The sequence below is a fragment of the Thunnus maccoyii genome, chromosome 6 (assembly GCF_910596095.1).
Source record: "Thunnus maccoyii chromosome 6, fThuMac1.1, whole genome shotgun sequence".
Lineage (NCBI taxonomy): Eukaryota > Metazoa > Chordata > Actinopteri > Scombriformes > Scombridae > Thunnus > Thunnus maccoyii.
Window position 1 is genome coordinate 26575812 of NC_056538.1, and position 19142 is coordinate 26594953.

At 39.2% G+C, this 19142-nt stretch overlaps 1 protein-coding gene across 1 annotated transcript in view; it reads left to right on the plus strand.

Moving 5' to 3' along the window:
• The first annotated feature begins 4625 nt into the window (after nucleotides 1–4625).
• gbe1b (glucan (1,4-alpha-), branching enzyme 1b) overlaps nucleotides 4626–19142 on the plus strand; it is a 91605-nt gene continuing 77088 nt past the window's right edge. Inside the window, exons 1-3 of the mRNA XM_042414869.1 lie at nucleotides 4626–4914; nucleotides 15258–15427; nucleotides 18074–18189. Coding sequence (XP_042270803.1) covers nucleotides 4817–4914; nucleotides 15258–15427; nucleotides 18074–18189 — 384 coding nt within the window. The 5' untranslated portion in view covers nucleotides 4626–4816. The remainder of the gene's footprint in view (nucleotides 4915–15257; nucleotides 15428–18073; nucleotides 18190–19142) is intronic.

A 19142-nucleotide genomic window follows, 5' to 3' on the forward strand; every position in this document is an offset into this window, starting at 1 on the left:
CACCACTGGACATTAAGTACACAAAAAATGATTGCAAATAGTATATAGATTAATTTGTGTAATGCCATGTAAACACTTTTTTCTATTGTCATATCAAATCAAATTTAGCAAGTTTTTAGTTCTCTTACTTGTGACTGCAGAGTTTATAGCATGGTCCATTACCATTTCATTTTTACAAAACCTCCAAAATTGAAGGACAGTACAAAACTGTACAAATATTCAATTGGCTTAAAATGTCACAAATAAATGCCTCACGAAAATAACTCATTATAGTAACTCAGCTCAACAATACTACATGTGTAAAGCCCCAGTAGTGGCCCCAAGAGGCTGCACTGTTCGTTACACCTCACTTTATGAAAGCATTGGGCAGAATAAACAATATGCTGAGAATTTCTCTCAACCAAGGGGTCATTAAAATCAAAATGGTTCATCCCCTTAGGAGAAGGAATGAATTTAATTTCAATCTGCCCACTGGACTGTGAGAAATCATGTGTGCAAATTTGACATTTTGGCTGGAAGGTGACAAAAGCTCATGAAGTATCCAAAATGGAAAGAGTTCATCCGCTGTGGAGAATGAATGTGTTCAGGCAAGTTCACAAAAATAGTCAGTTTAATTTTTTTGGTCAATGGAAATTACTGCCTGACAATGGTGCAAGAGTGGTCAGGGGATCCATTAGAACTTTTGGATTTATTGTCTAGGTATTCTGAATGTCAAGGAAGAAGATGTTGGTCACAAAGAAATTTTGACCTGACACATTGGCCGACACCTGCTACTAGAAAAAAGGTCATAGGATCACCAAAATTATGAGGAAGCATCCTCTGAGGACCATGAATGTCTGTACTGAAATTTATAGCAAAGCAGCCAGAAGGTCATGGGGTCTCAAAAATGATTAGAAATCCTTTATTACAATTAATATTAACACCAAATGCCATGATGGTGCTGCATAAATGGATAAGCTATTGCTATTCAATACCAATGACATTACATGTCCCCACATGTGTACTATTTAAGCCAGGGACATAAGATCCAATCAGTTCCTGCACTGAATGTCAGAAGAGTAGGATGAATAAAGGGAAAGAAGGAGTCTGTGCTAGAGATGGCCCCATCCAGTTATGTGACAGCGGGCCTTGACACTGAACAAACTTTGTTCAAATTAGACTTTGCTCAAATCAATCTGATCTTGCTTCATGAAGTCTGTCTCTGTTAATATATTGTACCAAAGTCCTTTTTGCTGAATGATAGGCAAGTTAAATCAATGCATTCTCTTCTAATAAAGGTTCAGTTTCACCACTGGACATAAAGTATACAAACAATGATTGCAAATAGTATATGGATTAATTTGTGTAATGCCATGTAAACACTTTTTTCTATTGTCATATCAAATCTAGCAAGTTTTTAGCTCTCTTACTTGTGACTGCAGAGTTTATAGCATGGTCCATTAGCATTTCATCTTTACAAAACCTCTAAAATTGAAGGACAGTACAAAACTGTACAAATATTCAATTGGCTTAAAATGTTACCAATAAATGCCTTACAAAAATAACTCATTATAGTAACTCAGCTCAACAACACTAAATGTCTAAAGCCCCAGTAGTGGCCCCAAGAGGCTGCACTGTTCGTTACACCTCACTTTATGAACGCATTGGGCAGAATAAACAATATGCTGAGAATTTCTCTCAACCAAGGGGTCATTAAAATCAAAATGGTTCATCCCCTTAGGAGAAGGAATGAATTTAATTTCAATCTGCCCACTGGACTGTGAGAAATCATGTGTGCAAATTTGACATTTTGGCTGGAAGGTGACAAAAGCTCATGAAGTATCCAAAATGGAAAGAGTTCATCCGCTGTGGAGAATGAATGTGTTCAGGCAAGTTCACAAAAATAGTCAGTTTAATTTTTTTGGTCAATGGAAATTACTGCCTGACAATGGTGCAAGAGAGGTCAGGGGATCCATTAGAACTTTTGGATTTATTGTCTAGGTATTCTGAATGTCAAGGAAGAAGATGTTGGTCACAAAGAAATTTTGACCTGACACATTGGCCAACACCTGCTACTAGAAAAAAGGTCATGGGGTCACCAAAATTATGAGGAAGCATCCTCTGAGGACCATGAATGTCTGTACTGAAATTTATAGCAAAGCAGCCAGAAGGTCATGGGGTCTCAAAAATGATTAGAAATCCTTTATTACAATTAATATTAACACCAAATGCCACGATAGTGCTGCATAAATGGATAAGCTATTGCTATTCAATACCAATGACATTACATGTCCCTACATGTGTAATTTGGTCATTTCTCCAGCAGTTGAAATTTCTTTACAACCACAAAAGTCAAGAAGTCCCACAACACTACTCTGCAACAGCCTACAAAACAGCACATTTGCATAAAAATCTGAGTCATCTTCCTCTGAAGCGCCAGATGTTCTTCTTCTTATTATTGTTTTTTTGTGGCAGTTGGCATCCATTATGTCGCATTACCGCCATCTACTGGATTTAATCTAAAATCTCAACTGACTAAATAAAATAATAACCTCTACCCAATTTCTACTCTGCTATAACTTCTCTATTTTTAGATGTTTGAGAGAAACTAAAAGCTTCTCTCAGCAGCTGCTGCACACCTTTTCCAGAAACTCCCACAACACCCAGAAATCTCCTCGCTGCATCTACAATTATGTCAGTTTTCTCAGATTTTCTTTCTACTCCAGCAGTACAGTTAATTGCCGTTGCCAGAAACATAACCTGATCCGTACAAAAACAAAACACATCATGTCTTCTGGCTGATTTGTCCTCCTTAGCCTCTTGTCTCACATGACAATATATCTTACCTACTCCCTCATGGTTAATTCTCTTCTTAGATCTAACCATGCTGCATGATTCCCTTTGCAAAGAAGACACTCTGGATCTTTCTCACATTCTTCTTCACAATCATTCTCCCCACATTTACCACATCAAAATCACTCCCACATACAAAAAACCTATGATCAAACTTCCAACAATTCTTGCACTGCAAAGGTTTAGGAACATACTGCCTTACTGGGTATAACACGTGATCCAAGAACACTCTATCAGGCAAGTACTCCAAACTAAAGGGAAGCATAACAGATATAGTTTCATACTTTTCATTAACTACTTAGTCACACCTCTTCATTCTGTAGCTGTCTGTCCCCTCTTTACACTCTTTAAATCTCCTTGCATTCACTCTGCGTGAGACTCCATCAACACCTTTTATTGGAGCTTTCTTGCTAAGCAGAAAACATGCCACTGGGAACATATCCATCTCAGAACCCAATGCCAAGATTTTCAAGGCTTTTTCCACTGGTACCTTTAACGTACACTCAACAACTATCAAGCCGGAGCGTTTCATGTCGATCAGTTAAACTTCCCAGTGAGCAATTTTTCCACTGAAAAGATGTTTAAAAAACAGCTATGGTCACCGGTGAAAGGGCGTTCAAAATAGGTTCAGAAGTGAAAGTTTTTTCACCGACTATTTAAAGATGTTGATTAAATGTTCACATTAGGACCATATTTCACCGGGATTTGAAATAGTGGCTTTCAACTGAGAAATTAGGATGTGGGATGTGGTTTCTTAATTAGGCTCCATGATGATGATAAACTATTATTTTCACATTGTAGAGGATGAAAAATTTCACTGTTACAATTCCTGGTGAAATATGGTCTAGCAGAGGATGGTTCCTATGACAGGTCTCAAATTCCCATATCATAGAGAACTGCACTGACCAGTCAGACAAAGGTCAGCTGCCCCAGACACACAGACCGCTGCTATTTATACATCCATGACACTGAGACAGACAGCAGAGCGGAGCAGAGGAGAGGTCCATAGACAGCTCTGTAACCTTGCTACACAAGTCCCACAATGTTTGTTTTTGTTTTGTTTTTTTTTCAAATTTTTGTACGAAATAAGCATTTGTACAAATCCACTATCTGAACTTTTCCGAATACTGTATTCGTATTCAGGTCCATTCCGACTATATAGTTCCATATTTATGATATTTTATATGAAACTTTAAATGTGTTGAAATTACTTCCTCATGTAGACCACATTTCTACCAGTGTAATATGACTTAAGATAAATACCTTCACACAAATCAATATCCTCTCTCTTTAAAGCTACAACTGAACAAATGATCAAAATGATTAAACAAATTTGTGTTTTGTGAAACGTTGGTGTTGTAATCACATTCTGGCTGGTTGAAAAGAAAGCAAAAAGAGGTATTCGACGTTCAGATCGAATATCACCCAGTTTTCAACTACAAATCAATGTTGAAATTCCGGTTGGTGTTCACTAGTTTCGCCCACATTCTTAATCCATTTTGCCACAGCGTGCTTTTCTGACAATCCAGCACCTTCTTTCAAACCCCGAATCTTCATTCCAACCATGTAGGTTTCTTTTTCATGTTCACTCTCACTATGACTCATGAATCAACTTTCTTCCTCTTCCCTGAGGCTCTCCCGCTTCTAAACTTCAAAAATTCTCATCTTCCATTTCCCTTGTTCCCTCTCCATTTTCCGACTCCATCCCTAAAGTTCCCCCACCGACGAGCCAGATGCGTCCTCTGCTGTCATCTTAAAGTTACACTGTATCCCGGCAGCGCGCGTCTCGGCTCTCTTATCTCTGACCCGCTGGAAACACAGCATGTTGTGATGGGACGGGCTTGGCGGAAAGCAGCCTGATTCGCTGTTGTCTCCGGATGCTGAAAGCGCTCACAGTACGTGCCTGTCTGTCCTTTGTTCATGTCAGTGTCTGTGCGTCCGGGCAGCAGCAGTCGGCGCTCGATTGGTCTAGTCTGGTGCAACCATGGCAGACCAAGAGGATAATGTTACAATTCCTGAGTTCGACAGCCTTCTCCAAATGGATCCCTATCTCAAACCGTACGAGAAGGACTTCAAGAGGAGGTAAAAAACGGCTCAAACGACGGTTTTGTGCACAAATTGTCGCCAAAATCAGTCCCCGGTGGTTCGAGCTAATGCCTGGTTTACGCTGGCTTTTGTGTTTTTTTAAATAAAGATACACATATAACAGATAAAATGAGATGTTTACAACAAACAAGACAGTCCTCTATGTGTCCGGTTTGACATTCTGAATGACCAGAGGTCGCACAGACCTGCGTTTCCCTGTCTTGCACAACAGATAGCTTGTCTTCCCCCCTTCCTAGCCTGCTGAATAACAAGCGCTTTAGAGGATGTTCAGCTTATGCAAAATTAATGAACAGCTACTAGAAAAGTCTTCTCATTTTAGGTGACAAGTTGCAGAAGAAGGCGAGTTGTCTCTCAACTCGTTTGACAGTTTAGGAGTAGGCATGTTTTCCGAGTCAGCTGACGTCACGTCGCATGGTGAGGTGGTGCTTTCAGGTGAATGACTGTTTTGTTTTCAGGCTGCTTGTGCGTCACTGTGGCCCAGCATCACAACGCACTTTCCTTACTGCAGGCCCTTATTATAAGATATTTTAGTAATGAGTTTTCTTCTTAATTCTCTGCAGTTGTTATCGAGGCATCACTTGCTCTAAAATGTTTTGGTTTTTTTTGTTTTTTTAAAAAAATGGGATTAAAGTCTGGAGTTAGTTGGAGGCTTCCAACTCGCAGCACATACTGTACAGTAGTTGATTGGGTTGCTTGCAGTGTGAAATGCCCTGAAATATAAATAACCCCTCAGACATTAATTTGACTTTTTGCGGTACTCATATGCTGCATGATTTTGTTCCCCCTTCAGCCCCGATTTGGCCCCCATTCAAATTAATTATAGGGTGGAAATCTTACTCTGTTAGAGTGTGTGGGACCAGTGATTGTGCTGTGTGTGTGTGTGTGTGTGTGTGTGTTTGGGCTAGTGCATTTATTAATCTGGGATTATGTCCAGCACGTTTTCCAATCACACTTTTCCTGCAGTAAACAACAAGTATGATGGTTGATAGTAGGCTATCCAACTACACAAAGAAGTAGATTCCAAAATTTAATGACCAGATTAGAGTTTTTTTGCAAGATGCTTCCTCTTAACTGAGTCATACATTTATGCTCAAACCAAAGCAGGAAGTTATGATAAATGAAATAACGGTCTTTTCGGTTCACTGGAAGATGTCTTAACAGCTGTCTTTGAGATTTATATCACTGCCAGGGAGGGCCTTTAATTTGACTGCAAAATGCATGGTTCTCTCTCTCTCTATCAATCAATCTGTATTCTCCTTTTGACTTATTTATTCTAGGGCTGCAGCTAACAATTATTTTCATTATTGATTAACCTGCTGATTATATTCTTGATTAATTGTTTAGTCTATGAATTGTCAGATAGTGAAAAATGCCTGCTGTAATTTCCCACAGCTCAAGGAGATGTATTCAGATGTCTTTGTTTGTCTGTCCAAAACTCATAGATATGAAGTTTATTGTCACATATGATGAAGAAAAGCAGAAAACCCTCATATTTGAGAAGATTGAGCCAGTATATTTTTGGGACTTCCACTTAAAAAGTACTAAAACAATGAATTGATTGATTGAATTTTCTATTGATTAATCAACTAATCATTGCAGCTTTAAATGGAGCATTGTTCCAATTCCTTGTAACTTGATTTTGAGAGCATTATACAGATATATGTGTTGGTTCACCAAACATCTCCCAGGAGAGATTAAAACATACAAAGTGTTTAGTTTAATGAACTTGAAGTTCATAAGGCTCTTAGGTCTGTTTATTGTCTGTCACTTCTATCACCCAAAGGCATCTGAACTAATACAGTGAATATTTACAGCTAATTATACAGTGAATACTTGCTTATTTTGAACACTGAAACCAACATGTTTATACACTATATGCTTAAATTAGTGCCATGTTGCCTCACAGAGACCTGAAAAGAACCACCTGGTGTCCTTCAGTAGTAAATGCAATGACCTTGAGTCCACACTAATCTTCAAAAGTAAATAGACAGTCTGATTGTAAGTCAATAGACTGTCGTCTCACAGTTTATTTTCTATAAAACTCCATTTAATATTCATTTTTTTTTGGTCCTTGTGTCTTTTTAATTGCTGTGAGTTCTGGTTTTAACCTGATAAACAGACTGGACTAAAATGAAGAAGTGGACTTTTAAATAACTTCATAATGGCTGAGTAACAACAAAATGTTCGAGTTAATAACACGATGTTGATTTCATAATGGTTTCTCTGTCTTTCAAAAGAACTGTAGCCTCATTTCTGAATGCAAGGGCGAGTGACTCACAAACTGACAGTGTTATTCCTCAGCTCCATTCTCCAGCTCATGTACAATTAGCCTTACCTGCTGCTGGATTTCTTTATATTTAATGAGTGTAATGTTTTTTACTTAAAATTCGACAGCGATAATGACTCACGTTGATGCGGTATCAGGTCATCGTCGGGTCGTCTCAGAAACTAGACCTTAAAACTCTGCTTAGTGGCCATATAGTTTCATCCATTTTCATTATGTGTCAGATCTTGTCTCTAATGTGGCAGGTAAGGGACCACCTGCTTTGTATTTGAAGCATGTGAGCAGGGCTCTAGCCTTGCAGAGAGATGAGCGTGTCAGTTCCATCTCAGACACAGCTTGGGATTGCTAGGCTTCACCGAGCTCTAGACGTGTCTCAAACGCTTCTCTCGCTGATGAAAGTTACACATAAATTATTTTACATATAGGAGCACTGCTGTGTGAAGGTTAATTTTTGATAAGCCCCCCGTGTTCTAAAGCCCACAGTCCAAACACCATATCATGAACACAGGCATAGAAATCAAGAGCTTTCTCAGGCTGTGGTGTCACGCTGAGTTCTCGCACCCAGCTGCACAGTGCTAAGAATTCAGCTGGCTTATCAGAAATAGACCTATGACCACACAGGCTGATTCTTTAGATTTCACCACCATGTCATGGATCAAGGCTACCCACCATCTCAGGTTTGTTGAACTTTTGCTCACACCAGGTACAGCCAGTTTAAATAAACAGGGCACTTAATATTCCTGCAGTTTTTGCAAGTCTCCCATTCTAATTAGCTATTCCATGGTTGCAGGCGGCTTATTTTATGTTATCAGGATGCTGGTTTCAGATTGATTGTGAAAACAAGCGTTGATGGTGCACGCAGGTTACAGCCCCAGTGAGCAGTGCTCTGTTGACATGCTTCATTATTTACCCTTCCTGTTGTGCAAGTCTGCAGGAAGTGCTGCTAGGATTGTGCAGCTCGTTCCACCATGTGTCTCGTAAATTGGACCAAATGAAAGAAGGGAGCATTGGGACTGTTGTTTATTATGGCAATGGGTTCTTGCAACGATTTTAGAATGTCATTACAACTTATTTCAATGTGAATATGCAGCAATGTGTCTTGAGTCTTATGCTTGTGATGGTGATGCAATATATTTGAAGCAAAACTGATTATTGACTTTGATGCAATGACTACCAATGCATGAGCTCAGATTGAAAAGAAATGCGTGCGCCTTGCATGGCAGCCGCTGCCATCAGTGTATGAATGTGTGTGTGTGAATGGGTGAATGTGGCAGTTAGTGTAAAGCGCTTTGAGTGGTTGGATGACTAAAAAGGTGCTATATACAGTTGTATGCAAAAGTTTGGGCACCCCTTGACAAATAACACATTTTGGTGATTTTTTTTTTTTTAATTGAAAAGATGTAAACACAGCCTCTCTAGGATATGCAACATAAAACACAGTATTTTCAGCAAACATTATTGCATTGATACTTTCTATGTCATGAATTGAACAAATATAAAAACATCATTGTGGCATGTGCAAAAGTTTGGGCACCGCAAGAGTCTTGAAGTCTCAGATTCTTTTTACAAGGTCTCAGACCTTAATCAGCTTGTTAGGCCTGAGCCATGTGAACAATTGTCATTAGGAAATGTCAGCTGGTGCCAAATTCAAAGCTTTACAAATACTCTGACTCTTCAAACCTTGTGTGAACACTCAGCAACCATGGGTTCCTCTAAGCAGCTCTGAAAATTAAAGTTATTGATGCCCACAATGCAGGGGAAGGCTACAAGACGATAGCAAAGCGTTGTCAGCTTGCAGTGTCCACAGTGCGAAATGTAATTAAGAGATGGCATTTCAGGCCAATTGTGGAGGTCAAGATGAGATCTGAAAGATCAAGAAAACTCTTGGAGAGAACTCCTCGTATGCTGGTCAGAAAGGCAAATCAAAACCCCCATTTGAGCAAAGGTATCATCAGCAAAGGTATGTTTGGAGAAAAAAAAAGGAACAGCATTTCATGAAAAGAACACCTTGCCAACTGTTAAGCATGGGGGTGGATCTATCATGCTTTGGGGTTGTGTTGCAGCCAGTGGCACAGGAAACATTGCACGGGTGGAAGAAAGAATGGATTCCACTAAATACCAGCAAATTCTGGAAGCAAACATAACACCGTCTGTAAAAAAAACTGAAGCTGAAAAGAGGATGACTTGTACAACAGGATAATGATCCTAAACATACCTCGAAATCCACCATGGACTACCTAAAGAGATGCAAGCTGAAGGTTTTGGAATGGCCTTCACAGTCCCCTGTCTTAAACATAATTGAAAATCTGTGGGTTGATCTTAAAAGAGCTGTGCATGCAAGAGGTCCAAGAATATTGCAGAACTAAAGCCTTTTGCAAGGAAGAATGGGAGAAAATCCCAAATACAAGAATTGAAAGACTTTTAGCTGGCTACAAAAAAATGTTTGCAAGCTGTGATATCTGCCAGAGGGGGTGTTACTAAGCACTGACTATGTAGGGTGTCCAAACTTTTGCACAAATGCCACAATGATGTTTTTATATTTTTGCAATTTATGACATAAAAAGTCACTAATTGCATTAATGTTTGCAGAAAATATTATGTTTTTTTTCCCATATCCCAGAGAGGCTGTGTTTACATCTTTTCAATTAAAAAAACCCCCACCAAAATATGTTATTTGCCCAAGGTTTGTATATAACTATAAATGCAGTCCATTTAATAGAGCTTAAATACAGAAATTAAAGTTTGGTAGACAAAAAAGTAACTTATAGTTTCTTGGTTTTCACATTTGGCACATTTGCACAGAAGACAAACTTGAGGGAATTATTAGAATGACTGGATCACATATATAAAACTAATTGGCCTTATATGTTGTATTATAATGAGTGGATGTTTTATGCATATTCTTCAAAGGTAGCTTTGGCAGCATTTATTTTCCTGTCACCTTGCTTGAGGGTCAAAGGTATGAGGTTAGCACAGAACTTTAGCTTTCATTAATCAACCTCCCCGCAAATGTTCAGGTCCCTATTTAGCCTCATTAAAGCACTCAGTCAAAGACGGACATTAATGACAGTATTTGAAAGTCAACTTGCCGCTAGGCTGTATGGAAGCCCTTAAGGGTAGATGAGATCAGAGGGAGTAAAGCCTTTTCTTTAACTTGTTTTTCTCCTGGCTGTTGCAGACTCTCCTAAAACCTCTGTGCTTCAGCTGTCACCATCAGTCACACACAGCACAACAGACCTCAACACTCACCCTAAATTTAGATGCCCGATTGTCTAACAGTCGGTGTATGAAAGGTATTAAGTTCAGCTGCTCCGTGGGGAGACTTTTAAACAAGCAGATGATAAATATAACTGAAGATTTAGAATTGTGACCATAATTTAGATTAGTTGTAGTTTATTTATGACATTAAAATGTCAAATGCTAAATGTCAAATTGAGATGTCTGTCATCTTTTTTTCTATTGAGATCATCATGTAACACTTCATATGGCCTTACCATGTCTAATTTCTTAATTTAAATGTTTTAGTGCAGATTTGAACACTGAAAGTTCCAAATAATTCTTTTAATTGACTTCTCTGATTCATTCAGCTGTTGTTCAATCATTTATTGATGATTAAACAACATTAATTATTTGGTGATCCCATGAAACTGCAAAAATATTCTCAAAATGCGACTCAACTTTGGCCTGATGGTGGCGCTAAAAGTATTGTCAGAAAATACACATGCATATTGTACAGGTGTTTTGAAAACACATGTATCTACTTGATTGTGAACTTGAAAGAACTGTATGCCTCTCTTCTTTTGTCTGCATCTTATCAACCAGGTTATTTGCACATTACAGCCAAAGAATCAGGATCATTTAAATTATTGTCTCAAAAAGGTTTATTAAACACCTTAAAATAATGACATCCCAAAGATTCCTTTCATATATGATGAAGATTGGATCGACTTTGTAGAAAAGGAAGCACAAATGTGTTCATGGTTAAGACAGGCATCCAAATGAATTGGCTGAAATTGACCAGAATATATGGAGGGAACTTGTTGACCTGAGGAACTCTGGGTAAATCAGAAGTTTGTTGAGTATTACAGTGGAAAAAAGATGTTTTAGCTATTGGTTGTGTTAGATATATTAACTGCAAAATTAGGCAGAACATCATTATATTACTGGTCCACTGTGACTTGTTTATGATACTCAATAGTATAATACCACCTTTTGTTTGTATATTTATCAATTATGGATGCATCTATATGACCCATATGTCCAACAAAATGTTGCACTTCCTTTCCTGCATTGTCTCTGTACAGCTGGTTAACAAGTGATGCTCTGACAGTCTGGTCAGGTATTTTCCTGACCTTGACATCATCCACACAAGAGCTTGGCTATCAACGTTTTCTTCTCGGACTTTTTGCCTCCAGATCATCCAGCCTGGACTTCATGCTGCTCTGTCTCTTTGCCCCCTTTATTTCTCCTGCAGGGTTTTCTCTTGCCTCCGCTTTGGCCCTGAGTTAGTTGAGATCTCCTTCTGCCACTGGAGATGATGGATCATCTGCTGCTCCTCATCATGCTTCAGAGCTTAAGTCATAGTCCTCCAGCTGTTTCTGAGCCCCTGTCCTTTTATTCAGGAGAGCCCCCCCCCCAACCCTCTCCAAGTGTTCTTCTTTTTTGAGCACCCTCTGACCCTCAGCTTTCTCATTAACAAGATCTTCTTCCAACTGACTCATCTTCTCAAGGACCTTCACCTTTGTTTATAACTGATCCACTTTCTTTGGCAGCTCCTGAACCTTTTAGGAGAGTTTTCTATAACTGAACAACTTTCTCCACTACCTTCTGAGACTTGCTTTTCTCTTATTTACTCTCAGGAGATGTTAAAAAATGTCATTGTACATCACTACTTCAAATAGAAATTTTTCGCTTACAAAATCATGAATAATACAACAGGGGGTATGAACTAAACACAATCCCATTTGAAGGCACAGAACATCTCAGAACTAATACTTCGCTTCTGCAACATTGCCAAGAATTTACAAGTTGTAGGGAATATTAAGTTAACCAGATAGTTTTGAGGAGAAGCAGAAAATGGTCTGATTTCAGTTATTTGTCAGGTGGTTGATGTCTGTCACTTACAATGATGCTGTCTGCAATAAAATCTGTAGGAGTAATTTTTCAGTGGTGCCATATGATATTTTCTTCAGTATCTTCGAAGATAAAGAACAGTTACCCAAACTGTGAGATAAGAGAGCCAGGACTGTAATCTGTGACTCACATCTATAATCGCCTGCTGCTCTATTACCACTGAACAGGGGACAGGACGAAACTCCTTTGTAATTTCTGGCTACAAGGGTTAGTAGTGTTTCTTGTCGTGTACAACCCACAGTAACAAAGAGCAGCAGGGTTTCACAGTGCAAAGGAAAATTAGAAATGATGTAATATTGCTTTGTTCTATTGAGAAGACTGGTCAAGTGGTGAAATCTCCAAAGTGGCCAAAAAATCATTCAATGCAGGTTTAAGTTTTTATTATTAGGAGAGAATGTCAAGTACTAATATTAATATTATAATACAGTACATCACAGTCTAGACATGCATCCACCAGTCTCCATGTAGCACCTCTGTAATTCATAGGATATTGCAACTTTCCCAGCTTGGTATAACACTTAAATATTTCATGTGTTTAACTTGCAATCGGGGAATATATTTGAGAGCAATAGAATGCAGCATTATGTGAGGAATAATACATTCTCACATAAAAACTCCCATTTTACTGACTGACTTGATACTTTAAAAATATTTCTGTAATCTTAAAGCCTCTATGTGAAGGATTTGACCATTTCTGACTGTGATGACTCCTAGTAAGATGCTGTAGCTGTCAGCAATGCACACCAAACACATAGCAGCAGAATCATTTTAACGATGGTATAATCACATGGAATTTCTACACTTTTTCATAACTTACCAAGAAACGTGACAGTTTTAGGTGAAGACAGGGAAACAGCATGAATTTAGCTCCAGTTGTGCTGTTCTAACACTGACTTGCTCGTATTAGGAATTCAGGGCCAGTACTAGAGGGGGAAAAAAAGTGTTGCCATATGTGATGAAATGGTCACACTTGGAGGCTTTGCTCTTTGCAGCTTGATGAGAGAGTGTTTTACGGCCAAATGTTGCCCGTGGATATTATGTGCAGTCCCGTAAACTGAAGAATATTGTAGTAAACATGAAGAATTAGCAAATCACAAAAAGGGGACAAGATATAGAGATGTGGCACCAGTGCTGGAGGTAGAGATGAGTTCATATTCACAAACATAAAATTTTGTAGGAAAAGGGCACAGGGGAGGGGAAGGATGCTCGCAGAAAGTCTAATTATTGCTAATAGCCAAAGAAATCAAAGTTTTGATTTGGCCTATAGCTTCAACTCTATTGATGACTTTCAGAAATTAAGTTTGCCTTTTTTGCCTCTTTCATTGTCTGATTGTGATGTGTGGTCTGCTCTCGCCTCCTCGCTGTAATCTCAAGTGGAAACAGGCACAAGAGATGTGCAGAGAATGCTGCTTCCATACAGGATTTTGGATCACTATTCCCACTGGTCCAACCCCCCTGGAACTCATTTGTTATAATCATAGGCATGACTTTCATGCCTATTAATACTGTGGCAGTGGAGCTCTGCCCTCATGTGAATCCTCCCTTTGTCCTTCCTTTCAGTGTATTCTTGAAATGGTGACAAAGTGGCAAAGGAGGCATGTGGCAGCATTGGTTGGACTTTAAAGGTTTACATTTGGCAAGCACTGTCTGTATCCACTATGCTCAACACAGGGAGCAGCTGCTGAGAAATCGCGCTGTTAACTTCAGCCCATCATCACTAGCCCCAGGGCCTTCACAGGCCAGTCTGAGCTTGGCTTTGGGGCTATAGGGGAGAGAGTGCACTTAACTCAGCTGGCTGAAAGTGGCTTTCTGTACCAGGGGGAATCTGATATGGACACCAGCTGGCTGCAGGAACTTAAGTGAGATAAATTGCAAAGTAGTTAGTCTATCCTTCCCAGTTGAAGGTAACAGACAGAGGTTTATCTCTCAGGATAGGCCTGTAGTCACACATTCTTGAGGGAAAGAGGTAGGTTTGCATCCTGAGGTGGGACCTCAAAGAGATAAGGTTAGCGTGGAAACATTAAGATGCAGTACCATGCACTGCTGCACTGTATGTGCAATATTTGAGAAAAGTTGTACATCTGTAAATCATTTGCAAATGGAACATTTTTAAAAGCATACTTACAATACACAAATAATTAAACAGTTAAATTTGTCTCAAAATCATTCGTCTGGTGTGTGAGCACTTTTCCACCCTAAGACACAAAATATCATTTTACAGTGGCTGAACAGGTAAACTAAAGAAACATTCATATTAGAGTGCATATTTATGTTTGTACTGCAGCTGGATTGTATTGATTGAATTTAAAGTGTCTGTATCCGTTCACCATTATTCAAGATGGCTAGTGTTTAGCGACTCTGTATGTTGTGTGTGATCTTATTAATATCTTGTGTTGCTATTGTGAGTAGAGAACAAAAAACATTAACATCATATAATTTCCACTGTATTATCATTCTGTGACCTGTAAAGTGTAGTAGCTGTTGGTTAATGAAATGAAATGAAGACGTGGCGCACCGTGTCAATTACGCTACATGAATATTTTACATACTTGATAATTGATCTGAAAAAGCAACGGTTAACAGAAGGTTTCGAGTCAGTAATTCAGAGTCAAGGAGTGAGTACACGTCTTCCTGTACTCACTGTATTGACAATAATATTCATCAGCAGTCGCACCAGAGAGAAAGCTGGAGAAACTCACCCTCTGTCATCCCAGTTACTATTGTTATTTCTGTCCAACTGAATGAAATGCCAACTGAAGTACAACCTGAAAATAACTGAATTGTATTTAACATTACAGAATGATGATGTATAACAGTGTGCAATATGTATCTGATAGATTTTCAGTCTCAAGAGTAGATTTTTCATTGAATTCTTATTGTGTGCTTTCCTGTTTTTTTGCAGGTATGAGCTGTTCCATAAGCAGCTCTTACTGCTGGAAGATGCAGAAGGAGGCTTTGACAATTTCACACGCAGCTACAATTCCTTCGGTGTGCAGCGACTGCCTGACAACAGCCTGTTCTTTAAAGAGTGGGCTCCGGCTGCAGAGGCCCTCTTTCTCACCGGTGACTTCAGTAAGTGGACTGATCCTCCTCAACAGCATATCGGCAGTGTGATGTCCAGGTCCAGGTTGTTTTCTTAGAGCTTACAGAGTTTTATTACTGCTCATTTATTATCCTCACTTGCATTTTCTGTGTTTAAAGGTGCTAAAAGTCATACAAAACGGATTCAGTATGGATGTGAACACACTCAAATTAAAGCTGAAAGTTGGCACTTGTAGTTATGCTATCAATTCATTTGTAATAAGTAATCAGTGATCACTTCTTCAAATAGTGAGTCTTTCAGTGTATTGGGAAATCTTTTTTTTTTTGGCATGACAGCAATTCTCATTGTGTTTTAAAGAAGCGTGCAGCAGGCTGATAGATGAAAGTATTTTTCACTAAGTTCTGTAATAACAATCGAATTGCAATTATAAATCGGATTACTAAAAAAGAAATGACACTGTAATATAAAGTTACCTTCACTGTTGGGACCAAAAAGGAGAAGAGATTTCAGTGCAAACAGAGAGGTTGCATATCTTCATGGTGCATTAAATAAGATATTTGACATTTCTGTACTTCTGAACACAAAAAGGCCAAAAATTAAGAAAAAGTGAAGTCAACCATGGTACAAGGGTATCAGCCCTTTTGATCAACCAACTTGGGAGTAGGAAATGTGGAAAATATTGATTACACAGGATAAACTTGCATACTGAGGGGGGTTCTTTTGAATGTGGGAGTGTTAATATTTTAGTAGCTGGTTATTTCATCATTGCCTGGAAAGTTGTTGAGAGTGCAACCTCTGTGTTTGCACTGAAATCTCTTTTCCCTCCAGTACAAACTTTGAAAGTCATTTCAGGTTAATAGCCTTTTGAGTTTTATTTTCGGTTAATGTGGGCTGTGGAAATACAACAAAGTTACTTATTTTGATCATCATTAACAAGATTAAATGAGACTTGTTCTCATCTATCAAATAGATATACAAGGAGTATGCTCTCAGTGTCAATTTGTTTCTTTTTTTATATCTTTTTCTTTCCTTGATCAAATTTATTAATGCATTGCAATCTCATTACACACACCAGCAGTATATTACTCTCCTTGGAGATACAAAAAATAATAGAGAGAATAAAAAAAAAAAATAGACTTGTGCATGCAACTCAAACACAATTTGCCAGACCACACCACAGCACAAACACTTCCCTCTGTGCCAAAGCCATTCTGAATTAAGTAACACCCTGCAGGTAATGATAAAGGAAAGCAAATGCTAATAGTAATACCCTCAGATTGATACTGTGTGCAAAACTGGAGATTTATCCATTTGTTTATTGTCCCTACACATTTTATGGGCTAGTTAGTTCTGTTGCTGCCATTTCCTCTTCCCATATTTCTCCCTTTCCTTCTTAATTATCTTCCCAGGACCTTGGGCAGCAGCTCAATTCCAACATTCAATTCTGTGAGAGATTACATTTTGACACGGCTCAGTCATATTATTTGATTTCAATTTCATAGTAAATGTGGAAACAGCCCAGCAGCCCTAGCCATGAATATGGTGCAGGTTGGATGCATAATGCACAGTTTTTTGTAGAGGAGTTAAAGCAAAGGGAGATAAATAAATTGTGAAAAAAAAAATGACTTGGCCTGCCGATGAAAAGTGCTGGTGTTGTGCCCGGTCACTTCTGGAGCATCTCCTGTGATTCATTCTCTATCCTGCCGTTATTTTTTGCTCATGAATAGCAAGCAGATATGGATTACTGAATAAAAACAGCGTCCTAAATTGACATGCCAGGGTGGTCGCTTTATAATAAAAGTTTTGTGTCCTAATATATTCTGTCAGTCAATGACAACTGGTAATGTGGTATCAGCAGGTTATGAATGTCACACCTCAACGTTGTACCCGCAGAGATATAATTCACTGAGCAGTGAAGTGGTATTTTTTCAGTTTTTCTTTTAGATGACTGAGCCTGCTGGTTTACTCGCTGTTACAAAAGTCACAGGATACAGGAGAGCAGTTCAGAGCACAAAAACAACAACAGGAAAGAATTATATAAGAGGTTTTAAAAGGAGAGAGAGGTGTGAAGACTCGAGTATAGAAATTATAAAAACAAAGAAGCCCTGTGACCACGGGGAATATTCAAATAGAGCAAAAGCCATAGTGGTGACTATCAGCTACAAGCTGTTTCAGCACAAGGCAAAGTGGCACCACACTGCTGTAATTAGGTTCAATGTAACTGTTAATTGTTTTATTTGCAATCAAAAATAATTAAAGCCCCTGTAGTTGGGTTTTAAAATTCCCGATGTCGGCAACTCCTAGTGGTGGTATCAAAAAAGACATTGAAAGAAACACATAGATGGCACCAATTATCACTCTTCTTTTATTGCTATGAACAAAATTGTATGTCGTAACTTTATAGGATGCAATAATCACACACATATGGTTCATAACAAAATAATAGGTAGATATCAGAAAGTAAACTGCAGGTCTGTGATCATTTTATGTCAAAGAATACCAAAAGGACAAAAGACATTCATGCATTGACTTTGGCAGTTCAGTTATAGGCATTTTTTTTCTATACATACTGTCTGTCTTTGATCGGGCCTCATCAAATCAGAACTGATCTATGTTGTAAACCAATTATTGTTGATATGATTTGATATATTTAAATCTTCTCTGTCCACCCTTAGATGGCTGGGACAAATTCTCCCACCCTTACACCAAGAAAGAATACGGCAAGTGGGAACTGACTGTACCGCCCAAGTATGACAAGTCTCCAGCTGTGGAACATAACACCAAACTCAAGGTAGAGAACAGAACATCTTCACGCCTATTTTCACGCCCTCAGTAGGTGCCATCTTGCCTCTGCGCTACAGGTACTTGTCACTGTAATATGAGAGGGAGATTCCCTGTCATGTGTGGTGTCTTATGAACCAAGTGAAAACCTGGCGTGTCGCCGTCAACAACATGTCATACTCACAGCGCGCAGACGGGAGATTACTGTACGTACACAGTCTGCACAGTGGAGGGTAAGATACACCTGAGGAGCCCAACCGATGGCTTTTATTTCAGCTCCCATCTGTGGCAGGTATCCCTCCGGACAATGTGCCGTGTTTGTTCTGTGCAAAACATAGCTCACAGTGGGTGTAGATGATTGGTTTTTAGCTCTAGTAAATAATTCATCAGGGTTAAATGTAAAAGACACACCTCCCATTATGCATTGTCTCCCAAGCAAACAGTGTGGATGAGAAATAATCCTGAAATGAGATGCCAGGCGTGGAATGGATGGCATCGCAGCACCACTCTCCTTGGGACCGGGTCATCTTTGGCACACTCCTGCGCCCTGGACAGGCTGCCCAGCTCCCATTGTCAGCGGAGGTCAGTCTAAGGACGATAAGAAGCAGATGGAAACGTTGGCACCTGGCCTTTCCTTGTGCACCCCTGCTGCCCATGAATAGCTGTCTTGCTGTGAGCTCCACTTTAGAATTAGTTCCACAGCACTCCCTCGTGGAAGCACAAGCCTAGCTCCAATCTCTCTCCTGTAGAGCAGCTTGCCCTTCATCCCCTTTGTTCAGGGCCCAATTTGTCTCTATAAACAAGCAGTGTCCTTTTGAGTGTACAGTATTTACAATAAGCTCTTGATGCCGCGAGTTTGCGAGAAGTGAACTGAAGTGTTATCGAAGGGATCAAAAGCCGTTTTTTTTCATCCACACACCTAACTTCTTGCATATCGCCTGGTTCTTAGTTGTTATTCCTGTT